The 26,080-nt window shown below is 46.6% G+C and overlaps 1 protein-coding gene and 1 long non-coding RNA gene across 10 annotated transcripts in view; one reads left to right on the plus strand and one right to left on the minus strand.

Annotated features, from left to right (window-relative positions):
• The window catches only part of TTLL11 (tubulin tyrosine ligase like 11), a 277,747-nt gene that overhangs the window by 161,570 nt on the left and 90,097 nt on the right, over positions 1 to 26,080 (minus strand). For 8 of the 9 annotated variants that reach the window (XM_033427260.2, XM_033427259.2, XM_033427258.2 and 5 more), the window contains 3 exons: positions 18,289 to 18,864; positions 6,661 to 6,756; positions 5,800 to 5,915 (listed from right to left, as the gene is read on the minus strand). In XM_033427260.2, the coding sequence (XP_033283151.1) occupies positions 5,800 to 5,915; positions 6,661 to 6,756; positions 18,289 to 18,864 (788 nt within the window). The remainder of the gene's footprint in view (positions 1 to 5,799; positions 5,916 to 6,660; positions 6,757 to 18,288; positions 18,865 to 26,080) is intronic. The other variant, XM_033427264.2, reaches the window with a different exon arrangement.
• Positions 18,875 to 20,705, plus strand: LOC125964599 (uncharacterized). The gene is made up of 3 exons (XR_007477752.1): positions 18,875 to 19,556; positions 19,889 to 20,118; positions 20,456 to 20,705. It is a non-coding gene; the product is annotated as an uncharacterized LOC125964599 (long non-coding RNA).

Consider the following 26,080-nt stretch of genomic DNA (forward strand, 5'->3'; position numbering starts at 1 on the left):
GGCCTGTGAGCTAATTCACTTCTGTAGTCTTCTCCCTGGCACACAGTAAGTGCTTAATAAATGCTCTAAATAATCAGTATCTGTAATGCTGGCATGGTGTAAAATGAAACCCAAATGAATATGCAAATATTCATCTCTCTGTGACCCAGACTCCTTCCTGATTTATGTGAAATCTTCAGAGGTGCCTGGGGTCAGGGTGTGCTCATCTGTAGCGTTTTGCCACAAAGAAATCATGAGGGGTCAACAAAGCCCCAGAATTTCAACAAAATGTCAGCTGTGCACACGTGGATGGGCCATTCCATCCACGGGGTCGGATGATTCTCCTGAAAGAATGCCTGTTTCCAGAAGAATACTCCAGAAAGTAAGAAAGATAATGTTCTACATTCACAGAGGCATGTTTAGTCTAGATAGTTTAGGAACCCCTCTTCTCTGTCGTTGAGGGTATTTCACTAGGACATAACTGCCAATTTAAGGGGCAGAGATCTGGGCTTGGAGACCTCTAATTAATGTGTTTTTGATATTCTTCCTCAGGACAGGACAGAGTTACATTCCTTGGTCAAACTATAAGCCCCCAGCGGTGAAACCCAACCACTGGGAGATTTCTTGATCTCTGTTCTCTTAGAATGTTTTGCCTTTATCCTAGATTCTATGTAGAATCAACCTAATTTGAGGATTCACCTAATGTACTGGTTCTGAACAGGGCACAAGATCCAAGGGATACACTTGGAGTCAAGGTCAGAGTGAAGCCTGAGCTCCCAGTGAAGCCTTCAGAGGACAAATGTCTCTGAATTAGGGCCAAAGCTGTCCCAGCAGGCTGACTCCATCCTTCACATAAACCTGGTTGTCATGGCGGTAGGAGGGAAGGGAAACTGGGAGAGGACCATGGACTGGTGCTGTGGGAAAAGGGGCTTCTGTGCTTTACATAAGTCATGTTCCAAGTGTACACTTTTGAATAAGAGGCAAGCAGTCTAGCCCCCAGCTCCCAGGCCCTGCGTGGCATCAAGAACATCCTCTCAGATTACTCCAAGCCTGTCCCTGGCTTTATTTATATTACTCCGGGTCCTAAAGGGTTATGATTCCTGAGAAAGGAAGGTGGTTACCAGAAACATCTACAGGAAGAGGAGCAAAATACTAGTAAAATGGCTCCCCCGGGGGTAAACCGACCTTCCAAAAACTAATCAATTGATGGAATAATCACCTCATTTTTAAAATAACTGAGGAATGCAATTTATTCACTTCTGCTTCTGATAGAAGTGTTTACAAGGAAAGGCTTGGGCTCCCCAAATACCTTGAGAATAGAGGAAATTTTCCGTTGATTTCCCTGATTTCCTCCTTCAGCAAATGACCCACCTTCTTCATTTTAGTTTTGTCTTGTACGATTCAGACGGACAGAATCATTACGTACACAACTCAGATAGGCTGCTTCAGGAGCTGGTGACTTATGTTTCACCATCAGCGTAACTTTAAAGCAGCCTGATGGACCACATGGTGACCCCAAGAACTAGCATTTGTCTAATCCTCTCAGATGTCCTGAGGGTCTCTCATATGTGTCATTTCACATGATGCCCGTGACAGTCCAGCCAAGGAGATCCCTTGATCCCCATTTCAAAGATGAGATCAGAGAATAAAGCGACTTGGCCAAGCTCATAGTGCAATGATCAGAGATGAAGGACTTCAACCCAGACCTGTCTGATGCCAAGTCCAGCGCCCTGTCAGGACACACGCTTCTCCTCTGCCCGGGATGCTTGGGAGGGACGTTCTTGAACCAGAGAGCTGACTGGCATGATGGTTTCTAAGGTCCCTTCCAATACTAACAGTCTGTGCTTCTATCAATAAAATGAGGGGGCTGGATTAAACCAGAGGTTTTAGAAACTTCTTGTAGCAGAAAAGATCCCTTCCTCTCAAAGGAAATCTCTAGAATGCCAAAACATAACATAGGTCATCCCAGCTCCCCTCTGGCTGAAAAGAAATGACTTCCACCCAAATGTCCATCAGGTGACAAATGGATAATAAAATGTGGTATGTCCATAGAATGGAATATTAGTTGGCCATCAAAAAGGAACAAAATATTGATACATGCTACCCCATGGGTGACCCTCAAAAACATGGTAAGTGAAAGAAGACAGACACAAAAAACTCCACTTACATGAAGAATCCAGGATATGGAGATCCAGAGACAGAAAGCAGGCTGGTGGAGGCGGGGATGGGGAATGATTGCTTAATGGATACAGGGCTTCCGTCTGGGGTAACAAAACGTTTTGGAGCTAGAAAGCGGTGATGGTTGCACAACATTATGAATGTACTAGATGCCACTTTTATATGGCTGATTTTATATTGTGTGAATTTCACCTCCATAGGTGTGTGTAGAGATAGATGATGGTTCTAGAATCCTCCCCTTTTAGCCTCCCCCTTCCCCTGTCCCTGCAGTGCCTCCAAAGAACCCTGGTATGTAAATCAATAGAGTCAGCAGATATTACAAAAAGTCATCAGAGTTCAAAACAGCTCTCATATGACAGCTATTTTATTCCTTCAGGGGCCAAGTGTATTTTCTCTTAACCCAACAAATAAATTTGCCTGGGCCGGTGACATCATGCTACTTGGAAACAAAACTTTCCACTGGCAGCCAGCTCCACTGTCAAGTCTAGTCCACAGTGATCTAACAGCTTTGGTTTTAGGATATGTCATTGGTTTTAAACTCGAAAGTCTGCTTTAAGTATACCAGAAAAGATCATGGCAACCAAGCGTTACCTTTTGTTTGTTCAGATTCTAGTAGATAATTTTATTGTTAGCAGTAAACCAAGCGTTATTAAGTCCCTACTATATAGTAAAAGTCTTTCACATTGTTTCATTTAAATGTCATTATTTCCATTTTATAGAAAAGGATACTGGGGCTCAGAATAGCTCTGTACGTCCGCAAGGTCAGGATTTGAATCTCAGTCTCTTCAGCTCAAGAGAAAGTTCTATCAACTACGGCAAGATGGGTCTCAGCAGGGTTGCGAGTTCCTCTCACCATGGAAGGCATGAGGACTGCTTTCAGTCCCACCAAAGAACTGACCCCAGCCTACCTGCCCTTCCGGGGTGTGTGAAGATGCATGACACACGGACACACGTGTCTGGTGCCCTTCCAAGGCCCCCCTCTGCACCTTCCCCGAGCAGTTTAGAGATATGAGGAGTTCAGGACATCTATCGACCTTTTTTCTTTAGTCTGTGCAGGAAAAGTGAAAGCCCACTTCAACAGTCTTGCTGACAAAGCGTACTCAGGAAAGAACTGATGAAGGACACATCAGACCCTCTTTTGCTAAGGAGTTGAAGGGGAAGGCTAGGATACCATTTGTTTATAACTGTTTACGTTGGATCCTATTCAAACACAAGAAACTCCAGCTTCTAAAGTTAACTGCCAGCCTAGAAGTCCATGTGACATCACTTCCTGCAGTTGGAGTGACCTGGACCCAGACTGGAACACACAATTCAGCACTACAACACTGTGCGTTATCTGTGGGCACAAATATGGTACTTTTCCAAGTTATACTGAAACATTTCTACATAAAAGAGTTGAGAATAATTTCAGCCTTTTTGTATGGTAAAGCTATTAAAATGATAATAATAATTCTTTACATAAAAATTCACTTTACAGATTACAAAATTCTTTCATGGACAATCATTGCTGGTTTTTTTTTTTAAAAAATGGTATAATTAAGGAAAAATATCAGTAAATGACATTTAGCTATTAACATACACCCTCCTATTGTAGGTAAGGAAAGGATGAGGTGGAAGCGTTTTTCTATTAAAATTGAAGTCAGGTTCTTGAAGCTCTAACTGTTCCTGATTACCAATAAAAAAACAAACAAAGTCGATGCTTTTTAAATTAAAAATGAGGTGCTGCTACTTATGACTTGATAAGTCGTACAATGCCTTTCCCATCCTTCCCAATGGTCCTGGGTCCATTTAAATTGCTTTTAAGTTTTAGATCTGCAGCTCATGTGGATCATACCGAATGCCAGGTGTTGGTGAAGAAAAACAACTAGAACCAGATAAAGAAAGTTAATCATGTGTTGAGGCCACCTAATGTGAAAAATACAGTAGTACCCTTACCTCTCTTCCTGGTTTTGGTGGCAGAGGTTAAGAAAGCTCAGGCCACATAATGGCCTTCGAACTTGTTCCCACCAAAGGAATCAGAAGGCTCATGTGTCAAGGTCATCTTTAAAAGTATGCCCCTGGGCCACACTGGCGTGGAAAGCCACCAGAATCTCCCCGCAGTGCAATACGGTCTCTCAAGACCTAACCTCTACTGGGGAGATCAATGACCATTAGAGAGTAGATTTTTGAGAAATGAGTTATATCACAATGAATCTGACCAAACTGCAATTAATCCACTGCTTTTCCTTAGGGATGGCTAAAAACAGCAGCTGCATGCGTGTATGCGTAGACCCATTACCCAGCTGCCACGGGCTGCTCTGAGGATTCTGCAGACCTGACATGCCACCACTTTGAAGCCCTAGTCGGTGGAGGCAGGATCGGCCCACGTGAATGACAGGTGAGCGTCCTCAGCGAGTCTTGCTGGCAATGGATCTGTGCCTCACACAGCAAAGAAGGCGCTGGAAGAGAACTGGGCCGAGCAGGCAGCATCCAGCCTGACTCAGAATATGCCAAATGCTCCTTCCGAGTGACGTTTCCCGTAGGGCAGTGGCTCTCAACCTTGGCCGCATGATAGAATCACCTAGGGAACCTCAACTATTTCTGTGGCCAGGCCTCCAGCCCAGGCTAATTAAAAGCATCTCTAGATGTGTGGGTGCTTGCACTGGTATTTATGAAAGCTCTCCAGATGGTTCTAATGTGCGGCCAAGGGGAGAAGCGCTACTGCAGGGTGATTCGAACAATGTGTGGGCTTGAGCCCAGCTGGTGAGGGGCTGCAGTAGAGGAACCTGCAAAACACCACTTGCTTAGGGAAGTCAGCGTTCCTCACGTTCGTGAACCATAGCTGACAAGTGCTTTACTTGTCTGGGAGCGTTTGAGTCAATCTGATATGTCGGGGGTACCAGGAGCGCTGTTGGGATCGCTTGTCTTTGATTTTTCTGCCTAAAAGAGGCACAATGATATTCACTCAACACTTACTTTGTGAAAGCCAGGAATTTGGTAACAAAACAAAGCAAACAAAATACCCAAGTGAAATGTCATTCATTTCAGGGGTGATTCCATGGAGGGAGGGGCAGGGCACATACTGCCATCAATATGCCAGTGTAACATCCACTGGGTGGGTAGGATGGAGAAGAATTATAACTGTTGTAAATATTACAGAACTGCCACAAGTTCAATAATTGGTTCTGCAGGTTTTGAAACAAAAAGCTTATACTGTAAGAATGCAAACATCATGAAGAAAATTAAAAGGAAGCGATCCTTACCACGTCCAAGTTACCTGTGGCCCTCTCCTCCGGCATTTTGTACTCTCTCCCTGTGCTTGAGGATTTCACAGAGAAGCACCAGGTGGGCAATGGTGAGTGAGGGGAAATGCTATCACTGGGGGAGAGTGGGTTTTTAGAGAAGACTTTCCAGACTCAGATAACCGTCGGCTAGAAATTCATCCACTGAACCCCAAGTGTTGGATTCATGTTGTAGGTCTCCATCACCTGACTTCGAGTCACTATATCTGGAGGCTGATACTCATAGATGAAACTACGATTTATTAGACTGCTTAAGGTATAAACCTCACTCCCAGTGTTAACATGTTTTAAGAACTTAACTTACCTGCTTAGGACACAGGAAGCAGAGTTGATAGAAATAAATGATATAAAAAATACTTACTGGCTCTCTCTTTTCTTCTTAAATGGGTCCATGAGACGCAGTGTGTCTCTGATGACGGCCACTTTCACTTCTTCGTCGACAAGGCTGGGGACATTCTCAAACACCCCTGGAGAGAGCTTGAAGGGTAAGGATTCCATGTTACAGTGGAGAGAGTGATTCAGCACCAACTGACCACCAGCACAAGCCCCAGTGGTTGTACTGTTAGAATTCTCTAAAGGCCCCCTTTAGTCTACCTGAAAAATGTCAGTTTCCTTTAACAAATCAACAAAATACATGAAGGGGAAAAACAGCGCTATGTGTTTCTCATTATCAAAATGATACGTGCTCGTTGTAGAAAAACTGGAAAGATGGCAGAGAGGAAGAAAATTAAAAGAATCCATATAGTCCCCACAAAACCCAGTATTAATCGTTGCTGTATTTCTTTCCAGTCTTTTTTATGCATTCTTAAGTGGCGGGGGGAGCGGGGGGGAGAAAAAGAAAACCACTGTTAAATGTACTATTTATCTTAGTGATTCAAGCATGTCGACATGGCTAAATCATATTCGTAGAATTTCAATTAGTTCATCTCCTGAGGCTAACTAATTAGTTCATGTCAAAACTGATGGAAAGGCTCAGCTGCTTCTACATTTGCAGATCGTAAGAAGTGGAGAATGGCATGCTGGGAAGTTACCACAGGTCGGGTGGAGCTTATATTAATAGATGATGTTCAGAGCTCAACAAAATTGAAATCATGTAGGCCTGAACAGAACTTTGCTGGGCAAATCTGAGAATGTCGAATCTCATTTAGCCAAGGGAGCAACAGGAGAGTGGGAACATTCGGTTGGATGGTAATATATTCAATGAGACACTCAAAATACTCACTTCTTGCTCGTGTTCGATTCTCATGCTGGGGTTTGCATTTACTTCAAGTAGTATAGGCTTCAGATTTTTCATGAGAAGAATGTCAAAGCCTAAAATCTGGGGCAGTATAAACATAATTCAGAATTACTCCCTTTAGCTGCAGTGTCTTTGCAGGAATCGAGTATGGTATTAGGGGAATCAAGGTGAAAATTAATTCCAACCCCACCCCCAGCCTGGGCCTTGACCCTGGCTTCTCTCGTCCACAGGCCCTCTTCCTCTGGATGTGCTTGTCAGGCCAAATGGACAGCAGAAAATTTTATAGGGGCCTTGGTAATGGGATGAGGTCCCATGGTTCACTTCAGCACCATCGGTGTCGTCTGAAGCGCGGTGGTAAGATGATGACCTCTTTCTTCTTTAACAGGTTTTTTATTATGTTAAGGATCAGTAGTAGTCCATCAGTTTCTCCCTCTCCTTCTGTTCTCCTCTATTAAGTTGCTTCTTAGCTATATCTCTACAAAACCCAAGGCTATCTTTCTTAACCTCGGGTATATATCAGCATCACTTAAGGACCCCTTTCAAAACCACTGCCCGCCCCCAGCCCACACCTATGAGTCAGAAACTTCCAGAGTGGAACGCAGGCAAATGTATTTTAAATAACAAATCCCCTGGGTAATTCTGATAGACCCTCCTAAGAGGAAGGGAATATTTATTAGGCGCCCACTAGGCACCAATTATGATAAAATGCACCAATTATTCAGAATCACGTTTAATCCTCATGCCTGCGTAGTTGAAGAAGGGATCGTGCTCTCCATTTCACAGAACCAGAAACTGAGTCTCGGAGAGGCCAGCGGATTTCCTGAGACTGCCTCTCTAGTAAATCACAGAGCTGGACTTCACACCCAAGCAGAACCGGCTACACAGTTTGTGGGACCCGGTGCAAGATGAAAATGCAGGGTCTGTTGTTCAAAAAGTATGAACCATTTCATGACGGTGAAACAGAACATGAAACCAAGCGTGGAGGCCTTTGGAGTGTGGGACGCTGAGTGCACAGCCCACACGCCCATGCGGCCAGCCTGCATCCAACGCTAAGTCCAGCATCACTGGCCAGCCGCCTGCTCTTGAATCTGGCCGGCTGCTGCCTCAGGGGAGGCTTTGTCTTCTGGCCCCTTTCAGCTCCTCACAGGCCCCACGATCAGGGTAACCCACCCTGGGCATCTCATGGCCGCTGCTTGAAACAACCCTTTATTGCGATAACATCTCCTCACCCTTGAGACTGCAGGTACTAATTGGATTCAGACGGACTCTAAGGACACCAGCTTCTTGGGAGGACTCTCATTATGTCTCTAGGAGGTGACAAGGTAGAAAGCTCCCAAAGTTCCCAAAACTAACGTGGAGAATAAAGGAAAGAAAAAAGATATAGCTGCATCTCCTCCTCTGTGGACTCAAGAAGAAAAGATGAGGGAAAATCCATTTACTTGTCTATACAGAATATGCACTAGTTAAATGATAATTATTAAACTGTAGCTTCATCCTTATTAACGAAATCAGAGCCCGGATGACCATTTCGGCGGCGGGGGGGGGGGGGGCGTAATTCAAGATGAGGTTAGTCTTCAGTAAAGGGCAATAAGGATGAAAAGTTGGGAAAAGTCATCCTCACTCTATTTTTCTTTCCCTGGTCATAAGAAGAAAGGAATGGAAATGCAGTAGAAAATGTTACATGTATTATAGATCCGCTTAATAATATATGACAAGTGGATATGAGTGATGAGGCCTTTAAGAGACTCTGGTGACATCAACAGTCTAACTTCAGACCTGGCCTGAGACACGTGATGCTGATGAGGCTACAGAGAACGGAGGGCTGCAGTTTATCATCCTGAGTCATAGACGCTTACTTTCCGCTACATTAGAAGTTTGGACTTGTACTTTCTCAGCCTGGGGGACTCTTCTCAGCTCAGTGCACAGTGGTTTTATGCATTCACAGCTATAGGGAAGCTAGAGAAGGGGAGTGGCAAAACCTTATCAGCCACAGGGACCTGCACACAGCAGTAGCATCGTATTTTCCAGAACCTAAACTTTGGTGCAGGTCGTTGAACGTGTTGGGTCTTGTACAGGAATGCTTTGGAGCCAGATTTGGGCTTCAATCCCAGCTTGGTCTCTCACACTAGCTGGACAGCTCTAAGCCCCAGTTTCCTCATCTATAAAATGGGAATAGGAATAGTACTTACCTTAGTTCATTCATTCGTAAAATACTGACTGCCTCCTATGTCCCAGAAACTATTCTAGCTTCTGGAAATAAAGGAGTGGACTGGACATAGTCCCTGCCCTTATGGAGCTTACACTCTAGTCGGGGAGACAGGAGCAAATAAATTTAATGTGATGTAAAATGTCTTGCACAGTACCTGACGCATAGTAAGTATTTAATGAAAGTCATCTTTATATTTTTTCACAAGTTCAAGGAAATGTGGAGCACCAATGGATCTCAAGAAGCAGAATCACAGAACCAGGAGGAGGGGTGCTATTATCATAAGATCCCAGAATATCAGAGCTGGTGGAATATCAGGAATTTATTTGGTTCAGAGTTTTTCAAAATGAGGTCCTTTTTTGGGAAGCACTGGGGAGGCCGGATCATACCAACTTTTACCTTTTTGTACATCCTGGGGTTCCCAGGGGAAAAACATATATATATATTTAAAAAACTACTAAGTTAGTCTAGCACCCAATTTGCAGACTAGAAACCTGCAGCTCAGAAATGGGAAAACCTCCCTCCAGTTTGGTGGCAGAGTAGGAAATGTCAAATGGAGAAAGAGGACTTTTCGATTATGTGATACTCTCCACCCCTCCAAGTAATTCAGTCAGCAATTATGTGTTGCTACTGGAGGGGTGCCCTGGGGATTTAACGATATCTGTCCTTCATCCCTTACCTCTAGAGGCTCCCAAAGCAAGTTGGGGAGAAAAGGCCCTGAGCCATGAATTGTAAACTCATGCAAAGGCTCCAAACTACATTTCAATGAGAGGGGATTCCCTCCTGAGCCCCAGAACTACATATCCATCTGCACCCAGAGTATTCCCAACTGGGAGGTCCCAGACTCCTCAAATTCAACATATCCAAACTCACTATCTGTGGTCAGCAGCTTCTAAGATGGTCCCAATGATACCATCTCCTGGTATTCATACCCTTGTGTAATCCCCTCTCTTTGAGTGTGGGCTGCACTTAGTGACTTGTTTCTAACAAACAAAATAGGGCAGAAATGATGGCATATCACTTCCAGTATTAGGTTATGAAAAGACTGTGGCTTGCATCTTGGGATGCATTCTCTTATTCTCTCATTTGCTCACTCTGAGGGAAGCCAGCTGCCATGTTGTAACCTGTCCTATGGAGAGGCTGAGATGGCAAGGAACTGATGTCCCAGCCAACAGCCACGTGAGTGAGCTGGGGAGGGGATCTTTCTCCAGTAGCCTTGACATGACTGCAGTCTGGACAACATCATAACGGTAGCCTGTGAGGGACTTTGTGCCAGCAGCAGTCAGCCAACATTTCTCCTTCCTCCTTTACACCTAGCTGCTCACCAACTCTGTACATTCTACCTTCTAAAGAGATTTCGAGATCTGGCCCATCCCTTGCTGCTCCTAGTCTAGATCAAGCCTGCACCATCTTTCACCTGGACTACTTTAATACCTTCCCCATTAGTTTCCCTGCTCTCAAACTCGCCCCTCTAACTGACCTGGCACAAGGGGATGCCAGAGTAATTTTTATAAAGGCAAATAAAATATTAGCACTCATCTGCCTAAAAATCCCTGCTTACAGAAGGAAGTCCAAGTTCCAGAACATGTCCTGCAAATTCCTCTATGACCAGAGTCTGTCTCAGACTCTAGCTTTATTTTCTTGCACTCACTGCTGCACATCTTGGGCTCTAATTGTGCTAAACTATTGGTAGCTCTAGGATGCTTTACTGCTCTCTTTGTGCTTTTCTACTTAAAAGACAACTTTATTTATCAAATATTTACTGAGCACCTACCAAACCCTAGGTACTATTCTAGGCACTGGGGATCAAACAGCAAATAAGACAAGGTATGTTTTAACTCCTGCCCTCTTAGAGCTTACATTCTAGGAGAGAGACCACAAGCAAGTGAATAATTAAAACAACGTAAGAACATAGAGTGTGATACAGTGGATGGAGGGGAGAGTCTGGTGGTCAGGGAAGGCCTTTCTAAGAAGGTGACATTTGTCATCCCATTTTCTTCCGGTTTGCACAGTTTCTGATGAGAACTTGTTGGTTATTCTTTGTTCCTCTAAACATAATTTGTCTCTCTAGCTGCTTTTAAGATTTTCTTATCATCACTGATTTGATTATGATAAGCCTTGGTGTGTGTGTGCACATGTTTGTGTGTGTGGCCATTTCTTCAAATAGTCTCCTGTATCTTCCTTGTCTCTTCTGCTCAGGGAACTCCAATTACACATATGTTAGACCATCGATATTGTACCATAGGTAACTCAGGGTCTGTTCATTTATTTTTCCTGTCACTTTGCTCTCTCTGTTTCATTTTGAATAAATTCTATTGCTATGTCTTCAAGTTCCCTGATCATTTCTTCTACAGAATCTAATCTGCTATTAATCCTGTCCAGTGAAATTTTCATTACAGATATTTTCTTCCATTTGGTTCCTAGAAGTTCCATTTTGTTCTTTTTTAATAGCTCCATTTCTCTCTACATTAAGCTCATATTTTCCTGTAAATTTTTGTACATAGTTGTAATAGCTGTTTTAACATCTTTTTCCTACTAGTTTCATTATTTCTAATATTTATGGGTCTGTTTCTATTGATTTTCTCTTTAGGTATGGGTTGCCTTTTCCTGCCTTGTGGAATATCTAGTGGGTTTTTATTGGAAGCTGGACATTTAATGCTCAGTGTCTGGATTTTGCCTTCTTTTAAAAAGTGCTAGGTTTTTAGACAGTCAATTATTTGCAGATTATTTTGATACCTTCAAGGCCTATTATTCAAGCTTTACTAGGTTGGGCCTAGAGTAACCTTCATTCCAGGGAAGCTTCAGTCCATTAAGGCAGAACTTCTCTGGAGTCTCCATTGAATGTGTCCAGTAACCACCAAGCACTCTCCACCCTGACTTTGGAGCTTGAACACCTCCCTGCTCTGTGTGAGCTCTGTAAGTAGTTCAGCTTCTCAGTTCCCTGGTCATTCTTTGCGCAGCTCTGTGGATTAACCTTCCACATATGAATGGCCCAGCACTTGGCAAAGATGCACAGGGATCCCACGCAGGTTCCTGGAGCTCTTTTCCTGGTTGGGTCCCTACCTTTCAGAATTCTGCCCACAGAATCCTAACCACGTCGGCATTCCTGAACTTTGATCTCCATTTCCTCAATTCACTGATATCACAAGGCTCTGTTTAGGTGCCCCCCCCCTTGCCCATCTTCTGGAGATTGCCTCCAGACAGAAAGCTGAGGCAACCGGAGACACATCTTGGCTTTTTCCCCCATTTCCTCGGGGATCACAATGCATAACTAAGTGTTGTCCAAAATCTGAAAACACTTATTTCATCCATTTTGTGTGTTATTCTAGTTGTTTTTCTAAAGAAGGCTAAGTCCAGTCTTTGTTACTCCATCATGACCAGAAGCAAAAGACTTGGCAGGTGACGTATGAACAGGGACTGAATGAAGTGAGCAAATGAGTTATTTGAAGAGCTGAGGAAGAGCCTTCCAGGCAGGAGGAATGGCAAGAACAAAGGCCACTTCTGATAAACAGCAAGGAGTGAGCAAGAGGGAGATAGGAGATGAGGTCAGATAGAATGACAGGGGACATATCATGCAGCATCTTGTAGGCCATGGTAAGGAGCCAGGATTTTAAGTGCAATGAGAAAGCCACTGGAGAGTTTACACAGGGAAGTAATTTGATCTGACATGTTTTAAAAGAATGACTTTGGCTACAGTGAGAATAATAGGCTACAAGCAGCAAGGGTGGGAAAAGGAACACCAATTAGGAGGCTACTGCAGTGATCCAAGTACAAGGTGATGGCTGTCTAGACTGGGATGGCAGCAGGGGAGCTGGTTAGAAGTGGTTACATTTAGGATGCATTTTAAAGTATATCTGCAAGAGTTGCTTATGGATTAAATGTGGGAAGGAGGAGAAAAGAAGAAATATTAAAACTGGGGGGCCGGGGGGGGCAGGGCTTAGTCTGAGTAACTGAATGCTATTCCTTTACTGAAATAGGAAAGACAGTGGGAGAGTAAGTTTGGAAGGGAAATCAAGAGTTTGATTTTGGACACGTCAAGTGTGAGATGCCCACCAGAAATCCAAGTAGAAAAGTAAAGTGGGCAGTTGGATAGACCAGTGTGGAACTCAAGCAGAAGTCAAGACAGGAGATACAAATACAGGAGTGACCAGCACATAGCTGGTACTTAAAGCCATGGGGCTAGAAGAGATCATTTAGAGAGCGACTGTAGACACGAGGAGAGGAGCTGGGATCGCATCACTGGCAGGCGCAGAAGAAGGGGCTGAGGAGGCGCACCCGAGAGAGGAGGGACACCAGGAGGGTGTGGTGTCACTCACTGTTCTCTGCTTGGCAAATTCTCTCCATGCCTTAAGCTCCAGCTGGAGCATCTCCTCTCCGGGAAGCCTTCCTTGACTGGGTTAACTGGCAAAGTTAACTGCTCCCTTTTCTGTGCTCTCCCTGCATCCTGTACCTGCCCCCTTACAGCATTTATTACTCCCATGTGGCAGTCTCCCCACTACACAGTGCACCTCTTAGGGACAGACTGCATCTTATCCAGAACCACATGGCCCACAGCTAGCTCAGGGCTTGTCTCAGTGGGTGACCAGCAAATGCGGCTAGAAGAAGAAAAAAGCTTAAATGTCAGAAGTGGTCAAGGAAGGCTTTACAGAGAAGGTGGGATTTGAGCACCATCTTGTCAGCACTGAATTTCAAAAAGGAGGGAGAAGAGGAGAGAGCGTGGCAGCCAAGACAGAACAAACAGGCAGAACTGGGGGAAACACCAATGACGTCCAGGAGACAGGAATCATTTTGTTCGGTGGGTTCGCGGGCCTCAGGGAGGACGGGGAAGCGAGGCTGGGGCCAGGCTGGGAGGCAACCAGTGCCAGGACTTGTTTCTCAAACTGTGGTCCTTGGAATACCGGCATTCCATTAAGTTGGAAATGTGAATATTTCATGGTTTCCCCGTAAGTTCAAGGCATTTCTTCACAGACCAGTTTGAGAACGATTGTTGTTACAGATAACAAGCAATGTAATAATAATATCATTCATTAAGGGATTCCTACCTGCTGGAATTCCACACAGCTTTCTCTCATCCAGTCTCACAACAACTGTGAGGCCGGTCCAAATACAATATTATCTCTCTTTGCAGATAAGGAAACTGAGGCAGAGAAAGGTTAACTTGCCAAGCTCTCCAGCTAGAGTTGCTGGAAGGAGGAGCTGGGGTTAGCTCAAGCCCGGGACATCCGAGAACGAAACCCGAGCCGGAGCGTGAGCCCCAGGCTGCTCCTTTGCCTCCTTCCCGTGGGGTGTCTGGGGCTGACGGGGAGGGAGGAGATCAAAAGCGCAAAGAAGGAAAAGGAGAAGCACCTCAGCCTTTAGGGAAGGTGCCTCCTCCCGACACTGAAGGGAAAGGATCGCGGCCAAGGAGAGAAGTGGACCCGGAGCTAGAGGAAGATAGTAACCAAGCGATGAAATTGGGAAAGAATGTCCATGAAAGCTGAGCTAGAAACCTTTCCTCTGTGCGTGCATTTCTGCCACATGAATCATCTACGCCCAGACGGACCTGGCTCTTTAAGCCAGGCTCACAGAGCTGTCCTCAAGAAGACTGACAGGGGGATATCTTGCTGGGGCTGCCTGGGCAATGACAGGGGGACGGGCCAGAATGACAGGGCAGCCACGTTCCTAGGCAACCGATTACAGGAAACCTGCCCACAGCCTGGCTGCGCCAGCCCCTGCTCTGGGCCATCACGATTTCCCAAGTAGTTATTGCGGCTGTGATTGGAAAGGGGTCACGGTCACATGTTTAAGATAAATGTAATTTTCTTGGCTTTGAGTGTATGTCCGGGAATGCTACGATACGGGCCAGGCCCAGGCTACAAGCAAAACGGGCGTCCATGACAAAGAAATAGTTCATTATGTATGCACAGAACATCAGAGTTCACAAAGCACTTCATCATCTTTATCTTGTGTGAGTCACACAACAACTCTGTGAGGCAGGTGAGGAAACTGAGGCACAGAGAAGTGACTAAAATAAATGAACACAGAAAGGCAATGGCAGACCATATGTTGTCCCTACATCTTTGGGTTCCAAGTCAGTTCAGGTGCTTGAGACCCAAACTACCAAGTGTTTTAACAAGTGATAAGACTAAAGAAAGCAAGAGAGGAATCCAAGGAGAAAAAGATACTACTTTCTCAATCACTATGAATCTGAAATATACGATAGAACAGATTTTAAACATCTAACGCTTTATACCTTCGCCTTCATTACTTCACACTCCTCCAAAGAAGGCAGGTAGGGAAGTGAGTGTAGGGGATTCACAGAGAAAGCAACAGGCTCAGGGTGGTGAAGAAACGTGCCCGAGGTCCCACCGCTGGGAAGAGGATGAGATCCTCCCGGAGGGTTACTTCCGGCCCTGTGCTCCTCTCCTGACCCCAGGCCTGGCAGCACGTAGTGTGGTCAGGCAGTGGAAAATGGCCACAGGGCCGTGGTTCCATTTGCTAGATGTGATCTGTCCAAACCACTGGCTCCCTCCCTGTCTGCCCTCCAGTTGGGCCCCTGGTTCCACCCCATGGCCGCCGCATGCCGCCTGTCCACAGCAAGACCAGCAGCAAAACCACCGCCCTGGCCCTCCACCCTGCACCCTCGCTGTGCCAGGGCTCTGTGGCTTGGCCACGCATGCCGGCCCACATGATACTCCTGGAATAGCTGTCACTGTCGAACAGATGTGACCACACAGTCCCCCGGGATGACCCCTGGGTGCCTCCAAGTTGCAACTCTCTCCTTCGCCCTAACCTTCTGATGGCTCAAGCCAGGACTTGTTTTCTCTGGTCCTGCCTCTAAGCTCTGCCCACTTCCCCTTTCTAAGGCCCTAAGCCTCTTACCTGATGGCTGAGCTAGACACCCTGCCTGGGAACAAGAACCTGGAGCCAAGTGCCTAAGGACAGACCTCTGGGTGACAATTAGCCCTTCCTGGAACTGATCACTGCCTCAATTCCCCCTGCAAAGGCTTCTGCCAGCCTGCCTGAAAATCCCGCTGACGGGTGTCCAGCCGCCCGGGTCACCTCTCTGGATCTGGGGCCGCACCTTGGGACCAGCCTCCTCTTCTCCTGCTGAAGGAACACCCCACCCATCAGAGACGCTGCCCCACTGCCTCCCCTCCCTTCCACGCTACCCGTTTCTCTCCTGCCACAGTCTTAGGTAAAGGACCAGAAACAACTCAAATGTTCATTGACGGAAGGACTGATGAACGCAGTGCGCGTATTTACAATGGAAGACCCAGCAGTGCAGATGAAAGAGCACCAACGACCCACCTCAACACAGAGCGGGAGAGAAGGTTGCAGAAGACTATGGACTTGACCGTAGTATTTTTATAAAGCTCAAAAACAAGCCAAGCAAAATAACATACTGCCTAGGGACACATTCACGTATAATAAAAGGATTTTTTGAAGCAAGGAAATGATAAACCTAAAATTCAGGACCATGATTACCTCGGGGTGAGAAATGGGATGGGGGAGAAGCACAGTAATTGGGGCTCTTGGGTTGGGGGATGGGCTGGGGATGATGATTGGTGGCTTTGCTTTGTAGCTTACATACGTGTTCCATGTATTCTTTCTTATACACTAACTGCTACAAAATAACTTTAAAGATTGGATGGAGAGGGTCCCAGAGGTGTTCCTTCGTACCGTCTGTTCCCTACTCCGATTTATCTGGTGGCAGGAAACTGTGTGCCTAGCAAGGGCCTGGACTCCGAGTCCCCCGCCACAACCTTCATGGCCAAAGGATCTGGAAGAATGCGCCACCTCCATTCCCATCTCCTCCCCGACCGCACACTGGCTTCGTCCTCTACCATCGCCCTGTCCCATCACCCCACGGGTCAGTAAGTGCAATGGACACTTTCCGTTCGGGTCTGACACGACATCTCAGCAGTGTTTGCCATGGCTGACCCCCGCGTGCTTCTTCTCCAAGCATTTAGGCTGCTTCCTCTCCTGACATCCCTTCTATGGCTCAAGCCACTTCTTCTTGGCCTCCTTTGCTGCCCCCCTTCCCCCTGCCTGTCCCTTACTTGAATGGCAGTGCTCATGGGGGTCTTCCTGGCCTCTTCTCACCCTGTAGCCGCTCAGGGCTCAGTGCCCATCCGAACGCTGATGTTCCCAATCTCTCTCCTGCCCAGATCTCTCTCTCCCGAACTCCAGGCCCAGATGCCCAATGTCCACCCAACCTCCCCACCTGGATGTCACGCAGGTCCTTCAAAGGCAAGTTCAAGTCCAACTCCTGCCCCCACTGCCACTACAAGCTGGTCCCCCATCGGTGGCTTCTCTCCATCCACCCAAGCGCCTAAGCCTGGGAGTTGGTCTGGGTTCTCCCCACGCCCCCCCTGCCACCATCTCTCCTCTGCCCCCCAGCCCCAGCCAATCACCAAGTCTGGCCATTCTACCTCTTCAAAGGCTCTCAAATCTATTCTCTCCAACTCCACCAAGCCCTTCCCAATCCAAGCCAGCATCCTCTCTTGCTCGTAGGAAAGCAGTCGGCTCACCAGTTCCCCCCTCCACCCCGCTCCCAGTCTCCCCACAATCCACTCTCCACCCTGCGGCCAGTTGGTTCTTTGCAACACACAAACCTGAGTGCATCGGTGCCGGGCTAGCACCCTCCTGTGGCCCCTACTGCCCGTAGCTTTCCAGGACATACCTCCTACCTATCTCTTCCACCTTATCTTCCTCATCTCCCTCCATATCTCTGCCTCAAACCCCACCCTCCAGCCATACTCACCTCTAGGGCTGCAAACATCTCTCCCCTAGGATGCTTCGTCTCCCCAGCCCTATCCAGCCTCACCTGCTCCATCTAACTCTTACTCCAGGTTCTTAACTGCTGCTACTTCTGGGAAGTCTTCCCAGCCACCCTCATTCCCACTCAGAAAACGTTAGACGGTCCCCCAATCTCACAGCGCCTGGTACACTTCCTACTCTATTCTAGCACTTGTGACACTTTATACGAATTGCTTTTTAACTTATTTGTCTCCCACGATAGCAGACTCTCTGCATCAGCCAGCAGGGACCTGACTTACTGCCTTGAACAGTGCCTGGCCCCTACTAAGCAGGTGGTAAAAACTGCTAGAAGAAAGAATGAACAAATGAACGGGAGGCACTGCGTTTTCCATACATCTCGTTTGACTCTTACAAGCGTCCTTTAAGGGAGGTACTCCTGGTTCCATTTTACAGGTAGGAAAATGGAAGTAACTTGCTCCAGATTACACAGCCAGCAAAGAGAAAGCAGGAAGTTGGACCCCGGTTTCACACCAAAGCCCGTGGCAGCAACAACCCCTCCATCCCTCTGGCCGTCCCACCCCATCCCTCATCCCACACGAGGCCAGGGAGCCCTCCGAAGGCCCCATCAAGGTCAAGAATTCAGGCTGGAAATTGGCGACGGTTACCTGGAAGCACGTGGGCCCCGGCCTCCCTGCGGGGATATCCGACTGGTAGAACACTCTGAGCTCTGGAGTCAGGGCAATGACAGTCTTAATCACCAAGGAGATGATATCAGACCAGACCTTCTTGATGTCAACACCCTTGGAAGACAACCTACAAAGAATGCTAGAGAAAGTCCTTTTGCTGCCTGTGCTGGTACTGTCCGAATGGACAAAATTACCGCTATGGATGTTCAATGAATAGTTGGTCAAATGCATAAAGATGTGGTGCAGGTTTCTGGGGTGAGGCTCCTGGTAGGGCTCTGTGCAAAACCGCGAGAGTCCGTCTTTGGCTATATAAATCTCTAAGGGCTCTAAGGACTTCAGTAGGACATACAGACGGATATCAAACTTGAGCTTGTCGATAAGGAGAGGTTTGCAGACGTACTCCTGGACCACCGCCGGCCTGCTCTGGAGGGTCCCTGCCAGGCGGATGTCACTGGGGTCTTTAATGAGGTAGATTCCGTCACCCTGACAACCACTATCAGGTTTCACAATAAAAGTGGGCTTCCAGGAGGGGTCCCCATCTTTCACCATTCGAACCTGGGGGGAGAAAAAGGATGGTTAGCACTGTATTCTTGTCCTCCCTGGTCCCTCGAGACACAGCAGGACCTCGTCAAATGTTCGGTGAATGAGTGAAAAAAACAGGCCCCACTTATGTGAGGACTCACTCAACACCTACCAGGGAGGTAAAAACTGTACTAGGCACTGAGACAGTGACCTAAAAACTGCCCCAGATCTTGTCCCCCACAGTCCAGCGGATTTTCAGTCACAGGACCTGGGTATGAATGCCAGGTCTTTGCCGGTTATTAGCTCTTACCCTGAGCGAGTCATCTAACCGATGACGGTATAGTGATGGTGATGATGATAGCCTAGCACTATCTATCATGCCGACCATGTGTGGCGACTACAAGAGGCACTTTACATAAGTTATTTCCTCTAACTCTCACAGAACATACGGCTGTTCCCTTTTCATGGCACAGGAAACCGAGACGGTACCGTACTTGTGAAGAGCACAGGCCTGGGAGTCAGACTGCCTGGGCTCATATCCTGGCCCTGCTACTTACTGTGTGACCTTGGGCAAGTTACTTATCTGTGCCTCCCTCATCTGTAAAATAGGAGAAAGATTGCTCTGAGGCTTAAATGAGACGATAAATGCAAAGGGCGAAGCCCACAGGACCTGACACATGAAAGGCGGCCATAAAGCCTGGCTGGTGCTATTTTTCAAAGATGAAGTAAGTTGCCGGTAGACTGAGGGGCAGAACTGGGACTGGAATCGAGATCGAGGGCTCTGAAGTGCTTGCGCCCCCCTCTGTACTTCCATGTCTCAGTTTCCTCGTTTTAAAAATGGGGATATAAAAATCTTTCCTCCCTGGGTCATCGTAAAGAGGAAATCGACTGAAATGTGCACAGGGCGGAACACAACACTACACAGAAGGGCGGCACGGGAGCTGTTAGTTTACCGTCTATATCTCTCATTAAGTTCATCATGACTCAGCCAGTCCTTTAATCTGTTGAGACCTTTTGAAACCGGATTCCGTCATCCTGAGATTTGCTCTCCTCCTAGCTCCAGGTCAGCAGGACACCCACCTTTAATCTGTTGAGACCTTTTGAAACCGGATTCTGTCATCCTAAGAGTTGCTCTCCTCCTAGCTCCAGGGCAGCAGGACACCCACAGAATTACCCTGGGCACTCGACCAGTGCAGCTAAGTCTGGATCTGCGGGTCTGCATCACTCAACACACACCCAGTTGCCCCAGACGCTTATCCTGGGGGACGAGCTGGAGGAAATTTAAAGGTGAAGTTGAAAGAGGGAGCGGCTCTCTCTGCTGCTTCTGGTATGAAAGAGCCCCTGAACAAGCTTTCCTTCCTTTCTGAACCCTAACTCAGAGCGGTGCCGGCTTGCCCCAGAGCTGGACTCGACCGGATACGCACCTTTGCTGCGTAAGCCCAACCCAGGACAACTGTGTTCTGGGTTTTCCTTATCTCTCTGGCCAGCCTATATTTCTAAGTGAAGCTTTTGCCAATTCCTTGGGCACTATCAGTTACTCCGGGCTTGTAAAAGATCTTTAACAATGGAGAAACACTTAAAGCTTTAATAATGGTCCACACCAACTGTTTCCCCTTGTCAGCAGGATTCGAGAATGGAACTTCACGGGAGATCAATGCCAGCCTCCCAGGGCCCTCCACGGAGCCTTCTTTGCGCCAGTGACCTTGATGCTTGTGTAGTTATTTAATATTCACCCGAAGCAGTCATACGTTTGGCCCTTTACAGTAAACAGAAACGTACTGGAGAAATGGTAGTTATGGATCAGGAAGTAAAAAACGTCAGGTTTGCACTAATGGGTAATTTTTCCCTCCGGAAAGCTTTTGCTATGCTGAAGATACTAACAGTTCAATATATTATTGGCTGCAGTATTTTCTCCTTTGAATTCAGTGCATATGCCTTAAATAAATTAAACTACATGGTCAATAGTCTCTGTCATTCGTTGCATTACTGAATATTTTTTCTGCTCTTTGCCAGAGGAGAGCCATACAAATCAAGGTTATTAATACTCATAGAATCACTGAATTTTTAGAACTGGAAGGATCCTCAGAGATCAATGGTATCTAATCCTTAATAATTCAAACAGGGAAGCTGAGGCTCAGAGAGGTGACATAACTTGCCTTGGGCTCCCTAGCTGGCTAGTGGGAAGGTTAGCATGAGAACTGGAGTCTTTTTGACCTCACGGCAGGTCCTCTGTGCCATCTTTACCTCTGCTGAGGTAAAATGAAAGGTTTCTTTTCCCTGAATACTAGAGGAAAGATTCTCTTAATATAGCAGACAGTATCTGAGCTCTGGCCTCACTCTGCACAGTTTGGTCCCGGAGCATGGCCTTCTTGGAACTGTAACTGTAGATCCTGAGTTGGCCAGGCCTGCCCCAACTCCAGATCCTCTGTCTGGGTTCCTGGCTTGGTCTACTACAGGCACCATTTATGGGAAAACTTCACAGCTGTTCTGCATGTGGTTCCCAAAGCCACCAGACCCTTCGGCAACTTCTATTTTCAAAAGAGAAAAAAAAAATTCCAGAATTCACATTCACTTTCCTCTGAGGTTTTACTCAAGGGTGACCCCTCCTCATGGGCCAGAATCTATATAACTAGGCCCCAGCCCCAGAAATTCGGATTTTCTAGATCTGGGATGAGACCTGGGCATGTGTATTTGGGAAAAAGCAGGACAGGTAATTCTGACGTTCACTCCGTTTGAGAATCGCTGGACGAGCGTGAATTAAATAGAAATACAATCTGGGCCCAACACACTGAATGAAGTTTTACGCCTTAATGTTAGCCTGAATGTGAGGAAGACTTGCAATTGGGTTACAGCTGATGGTACCGCCAGTTTCACCCAAACATACGCTTGGATGTGAAATTCATCATCTTGTAACTATATGCACAGATAGCTGAGAGAGAGGCAAAGAGGATGCAGTGACCTGATTGCCAGGCACTCATCGGCCCTGTTGAAAATTTTTATGTCTTTTACTGCCCTCTAGTGGATATTTAAGAAATGTGACTGGGAAAGACCCCCATTCAAAATTCGACTCTTCTTAGCAGTAAGATACTCTATTAAGATGTTAAAGTATGATATTTGTCTTTCTCTGTCTGACTTATACGTGGAATCTAAAAAAAAGCTACAAATGAACTTATCTACAAAATAGAGATAGAGTTACAGATGTAGAAAACAAACTTATGGTTACCAGGGGGTAAGGGGGTGGGGAGGGATAAATTGGGAGATTGGGATTGACATATACACACTACTATATATAAAACAGATAACTAATAAGGATCTACTGTGTAGCACAGGGAAATCTACTCAATACTCTGTAATGACCTATATGGGGAAAGAATCTAAAAAAAGAGTTGAGATATAGATAGATAGATAGATAGATAGATAGATAGATGTAACTGATTCACTTTGCTGTACACCTGAAACTAACACAACATTGTAAATCAGCTATACTCCAACAAAAATTTTTTTTAAAGAAGATGTTAAAATAGTCTTAAGGAAGCACCACCACAAAAAGTTCCCTCTGTATTACTGTTAAGGTAAGCTCATACTTTGAATAAACTCATCTCCAAAATGCCATGGTTGGCCAAGGTCACACTCAGTTCTTATGCTGTCTGTCCCTTAAATATATTTCAAGCGTTCTCCCTAATACACAGATTGGGCTACCTGTTAAAATTCTCTCTCAGTCTGTATAAAACTTTTATAATCATGGGCAACATGAGTATAAAATCCTGTAAGTATATACCACATAAAATTAGCAACTTTTATATTCTTCACTGTGTGTTTTTTAGTATTTTCCAAACTTACCATTAGGAAAAAAAAATACAAGTGGCAACAGTAGGTAGCAGCAAGTATCTCTAATTATATTTTCATAAGGAATAGCTTTTGGCGAACAAATATTTGAACGCCCATGTTCATTGCAGCATTGCTGACAACAGCCAAAAGGTGGGAGAAACCCAAATGTCAACTGACAGATGAATGGATAAACAAAATGTGGTACATACATACAATTGAGTATTATTCAGCTATAAACAGGAAGGAAATTCTGACATACGCTACCATGAAACTTGAAAACATTACGCTAAGTGAAAGAGCCATCACACAAAAGGACAGATACTATATGGTTCCACTTGTATGAGGTACCTACAGTAGTCAACTTCCTAGAGACAGAAAGTGGAATGGTGGTTACCAAAGACTGGGAGTAGGGAGGAATGGGGAGTGAGTGTGTGATGGGTAGAGCTTCAGTCTGGGAAGATGGAAGAAGTTCCGGAGACGGATGATGGCTATGGTTGTACAACAAAATGAATGTACTTAATACTACTGAACTGTACACTTAAAAATGGTAAAGATGGTAAATTTTACGTTATGCATATTTTACCACTGTAAGTTTTTTAAAAATTTAATTGAAAAAAAAAAGGAATAGCTTTAGGTGAGTTCGAAAGAATTCTGAAGTGAAAACCAGAAAAATCTGGATTCTAGTCCCAATTTAGTCAGGTAATTTCTGACTGTGCGACTGTGAGAAAGTCACCTAACCTCCTGGGCTTTGTTGGACTCACCTATACAATAAAGGGGGTCACACTGAGGTCCCTGGCTTCTGCCAGCGAACAGGTTCTGAACAATGATTTATCTTGACATCACCACAGTGGACGGCTGTGTTACAAACACGCAAGTGACACTGGTCAGCAGAGGGCTGATACTGGGCTGCTGGGATCAGTGCACTGGGATGCTGTACACGAATAGGAGCTCTGCATGGGAGATTCATGAGGCACTTGAGGAAGTCAGCTGGGCATCTGGGAGAAGCAAGCTAAAACATTTCAGGAGAGAAATTCAGCCACCGAATACCAAGCCACAAAACATTATTAGCAGCGAGGGGCGGGTAAGAGGACAATTGCTGAAGAAATACCATGTCTGCAATACCAGGGAAGTCAAAGCCAGTTAGAGCAGTCCTCTGTCACACAGGTGGATTTGCATCCAATCTTAGCAACTGAGACCCTTGGTGTCACGGGCACAGGGAGCAGATCTTCGGCAAAAACAAGCCTCTGGTAGACAAGCAGATGTCACAAAGTACATGCTGGACAGGGGGCAGGGGGCAGCCCCTTCCAGCCTCAGCCAAGGCAGCCTCGCACCTGGTGCAGGCAAATTCCTACTCCCCGTGTGCCAGGCGATTTCTGAGGCAGGCGAGAAGGAGGCGCTCTACAGTCAGGTTTCCGAGGGCCAGGCAGGAAGGGGCAGGGTGGGAGATGGACAGGTGAGGCGGGAAGGAAGAACAGGTAATGTGCTGCCGGGGTGCGGTTTTGCGAAGGCAGGAGAGAGCCACATACGTTCTGATGGCTGGAGAACAGCCAGAGAGTGGAGTGGGAAGCACCCTGGAAATCCCACTCGGGAGATTTACAGAGGCCAGATCACCACAGCAAAAACAACAACTTTAGTGCACACGAACGGGGACTTCCTATGGGTCAGGTGCTGTTCTAAGTATTATCTCATTTAACCCTCTACAACTCTATTTTACAGATAAGGAAACAGAGGCCCAGAGAGGTTAAGTAACTTGCCAAAGGTCACACAGCCTAAAGGATGTGGAACCAGGTTTTGAATGCAGGCACTCAGTTTCCTGAGCCCATGTCTAGAATGAATGCGGGATGTGTGTGAAGTAGGGCAATGGAAGAAGATCAAGCTTGGGGAGGAGGCAGGGCCTGATAGGAAGGGTCTTGAATATCATTTTAGGGGAGTTTGGACAATGTCTCGAAGTGATGGTGAGCCCCTGAAGGGTTCTGAGAACTTAATTACACAATTTGATGTGTTCCGGAGAAACATCCCTCTGGCTGGACTGGAGTGGGTAGACATGGTGGGCAGAGAGGACGAGCCTGAATGGACGCCGGCAGGGGGGGTAGGAGGAAGGAGAGAGGTCTGGTGTGGTCAGGCCCCCAGATGATGGAGGAAGCCTCCGTGATGGACCCGGTTACACAGGGAAAGTACGGAGAGGGAGAGATGAACCTGGGAACGAATGCAAGGCGGGAATGGGCAGAAAAGTTTCCCAGACACCTTGTGTTTGTACTTGATCTGTAGGCAACCAGTGGATTTTCAACCAGTGGGGGACACGGCACCCACATCACTCTGGCGTCCGAGAGGAGGACGGTTTGGCAGGGAGGAGACTAGTTGCAGGAAGATACAGGGCCATCCAAGGCCCGAGGGCCTGAGCTGGGCAGTGGCGCCAGGGCTGGGATGCAGAAATGGTAGAGGTGGATTCGGGGGCAGCTGGTGGCTGGATGGAGGTGAAGGGGAAAGAGAGGGTTGTCAGCAGGGTGGGGGGGATGGTACCGTTTACAGATTTAGGGGACACAGGAAGAGGAGCGGGTCTGGGGTTGGGGGGAGGGGGGAGATGAGCAGCTCACCTCATTGACTACTAATTGAGCACCTGTAGCCACTGAAATGTGCACCTCCTCCCTCAAGACGCTCACTGTTCATCGGAACAGGACTGTGTGGTCCAATCACTCATATAGATGGTTAATGTTGATAACGGCGACTCTCCCCGTGTTAGCAAAAATAACAACCGCTGTCTGGCAGGCCTGAGACGCCGAGATTCAACTCAGACGTGGATATGGTGAACTGAAGGAAGAGTAGCCAAAGAAAACCCTCAGGCCAGTGGTTAGCAGGGGAGCTATGGGCCCCTGGGAGTAACTATCACTGCACCTGTCAAACACTCCCCCACTCCCTGGCTTTCCAAGAGGTCCAATTAAGAAAACCTAAATGGTAAAACAAAACAAACAACCACCACCAAAAAAGCCTGTTTGTTTTATCACTGATGAGTGTCCTGGATTTACTTGAACAGTTTAAAAGAAATAACGTTAATGATGCCCAAGGAAGTACAGCTCATCACTCAGGGGCAACTCCTTGGCAGTGTGGCTTAAAAGGCCCTCCTTCCTTGTCCCGCCCCAGCTCAGGTGTATCTCAGCAGCCTCATTTCCTGCCCCTCCCGCCCACCCCTCTGCACAACTCAGCCCCAAAGGCCCAGCTCAAAGATTCCCACTGAGAACCCTTTCCTAGCCCATAACCCTCCAGAATGGCCCCTCGAGTCTGTCCTCTGTGCTCCTGTGGCTGTGACATCTTAACCCGTCCGTGGCAAACATCCCCATCACACTGTAATGTGACTGCGTGTGTGTCTTTAGGTCTACAGCTATGGTGTATTATAGTTGCACCTTTAAGTATATTGTGGGAGCTA

Source organism: Orcinus orca, chromosome 6 (genome assembly GCF_937001465.1).
Source record: "Orcinus orca chromosome 6, mOrcOrc1.1, whole genome shotgun sequence".
Lineage (NCBI taxonomy): Eukaryota > Metazoa > Chordata > Mammalia > Artiodactyla > Delphinidae > Orcinus > Orcinus orca.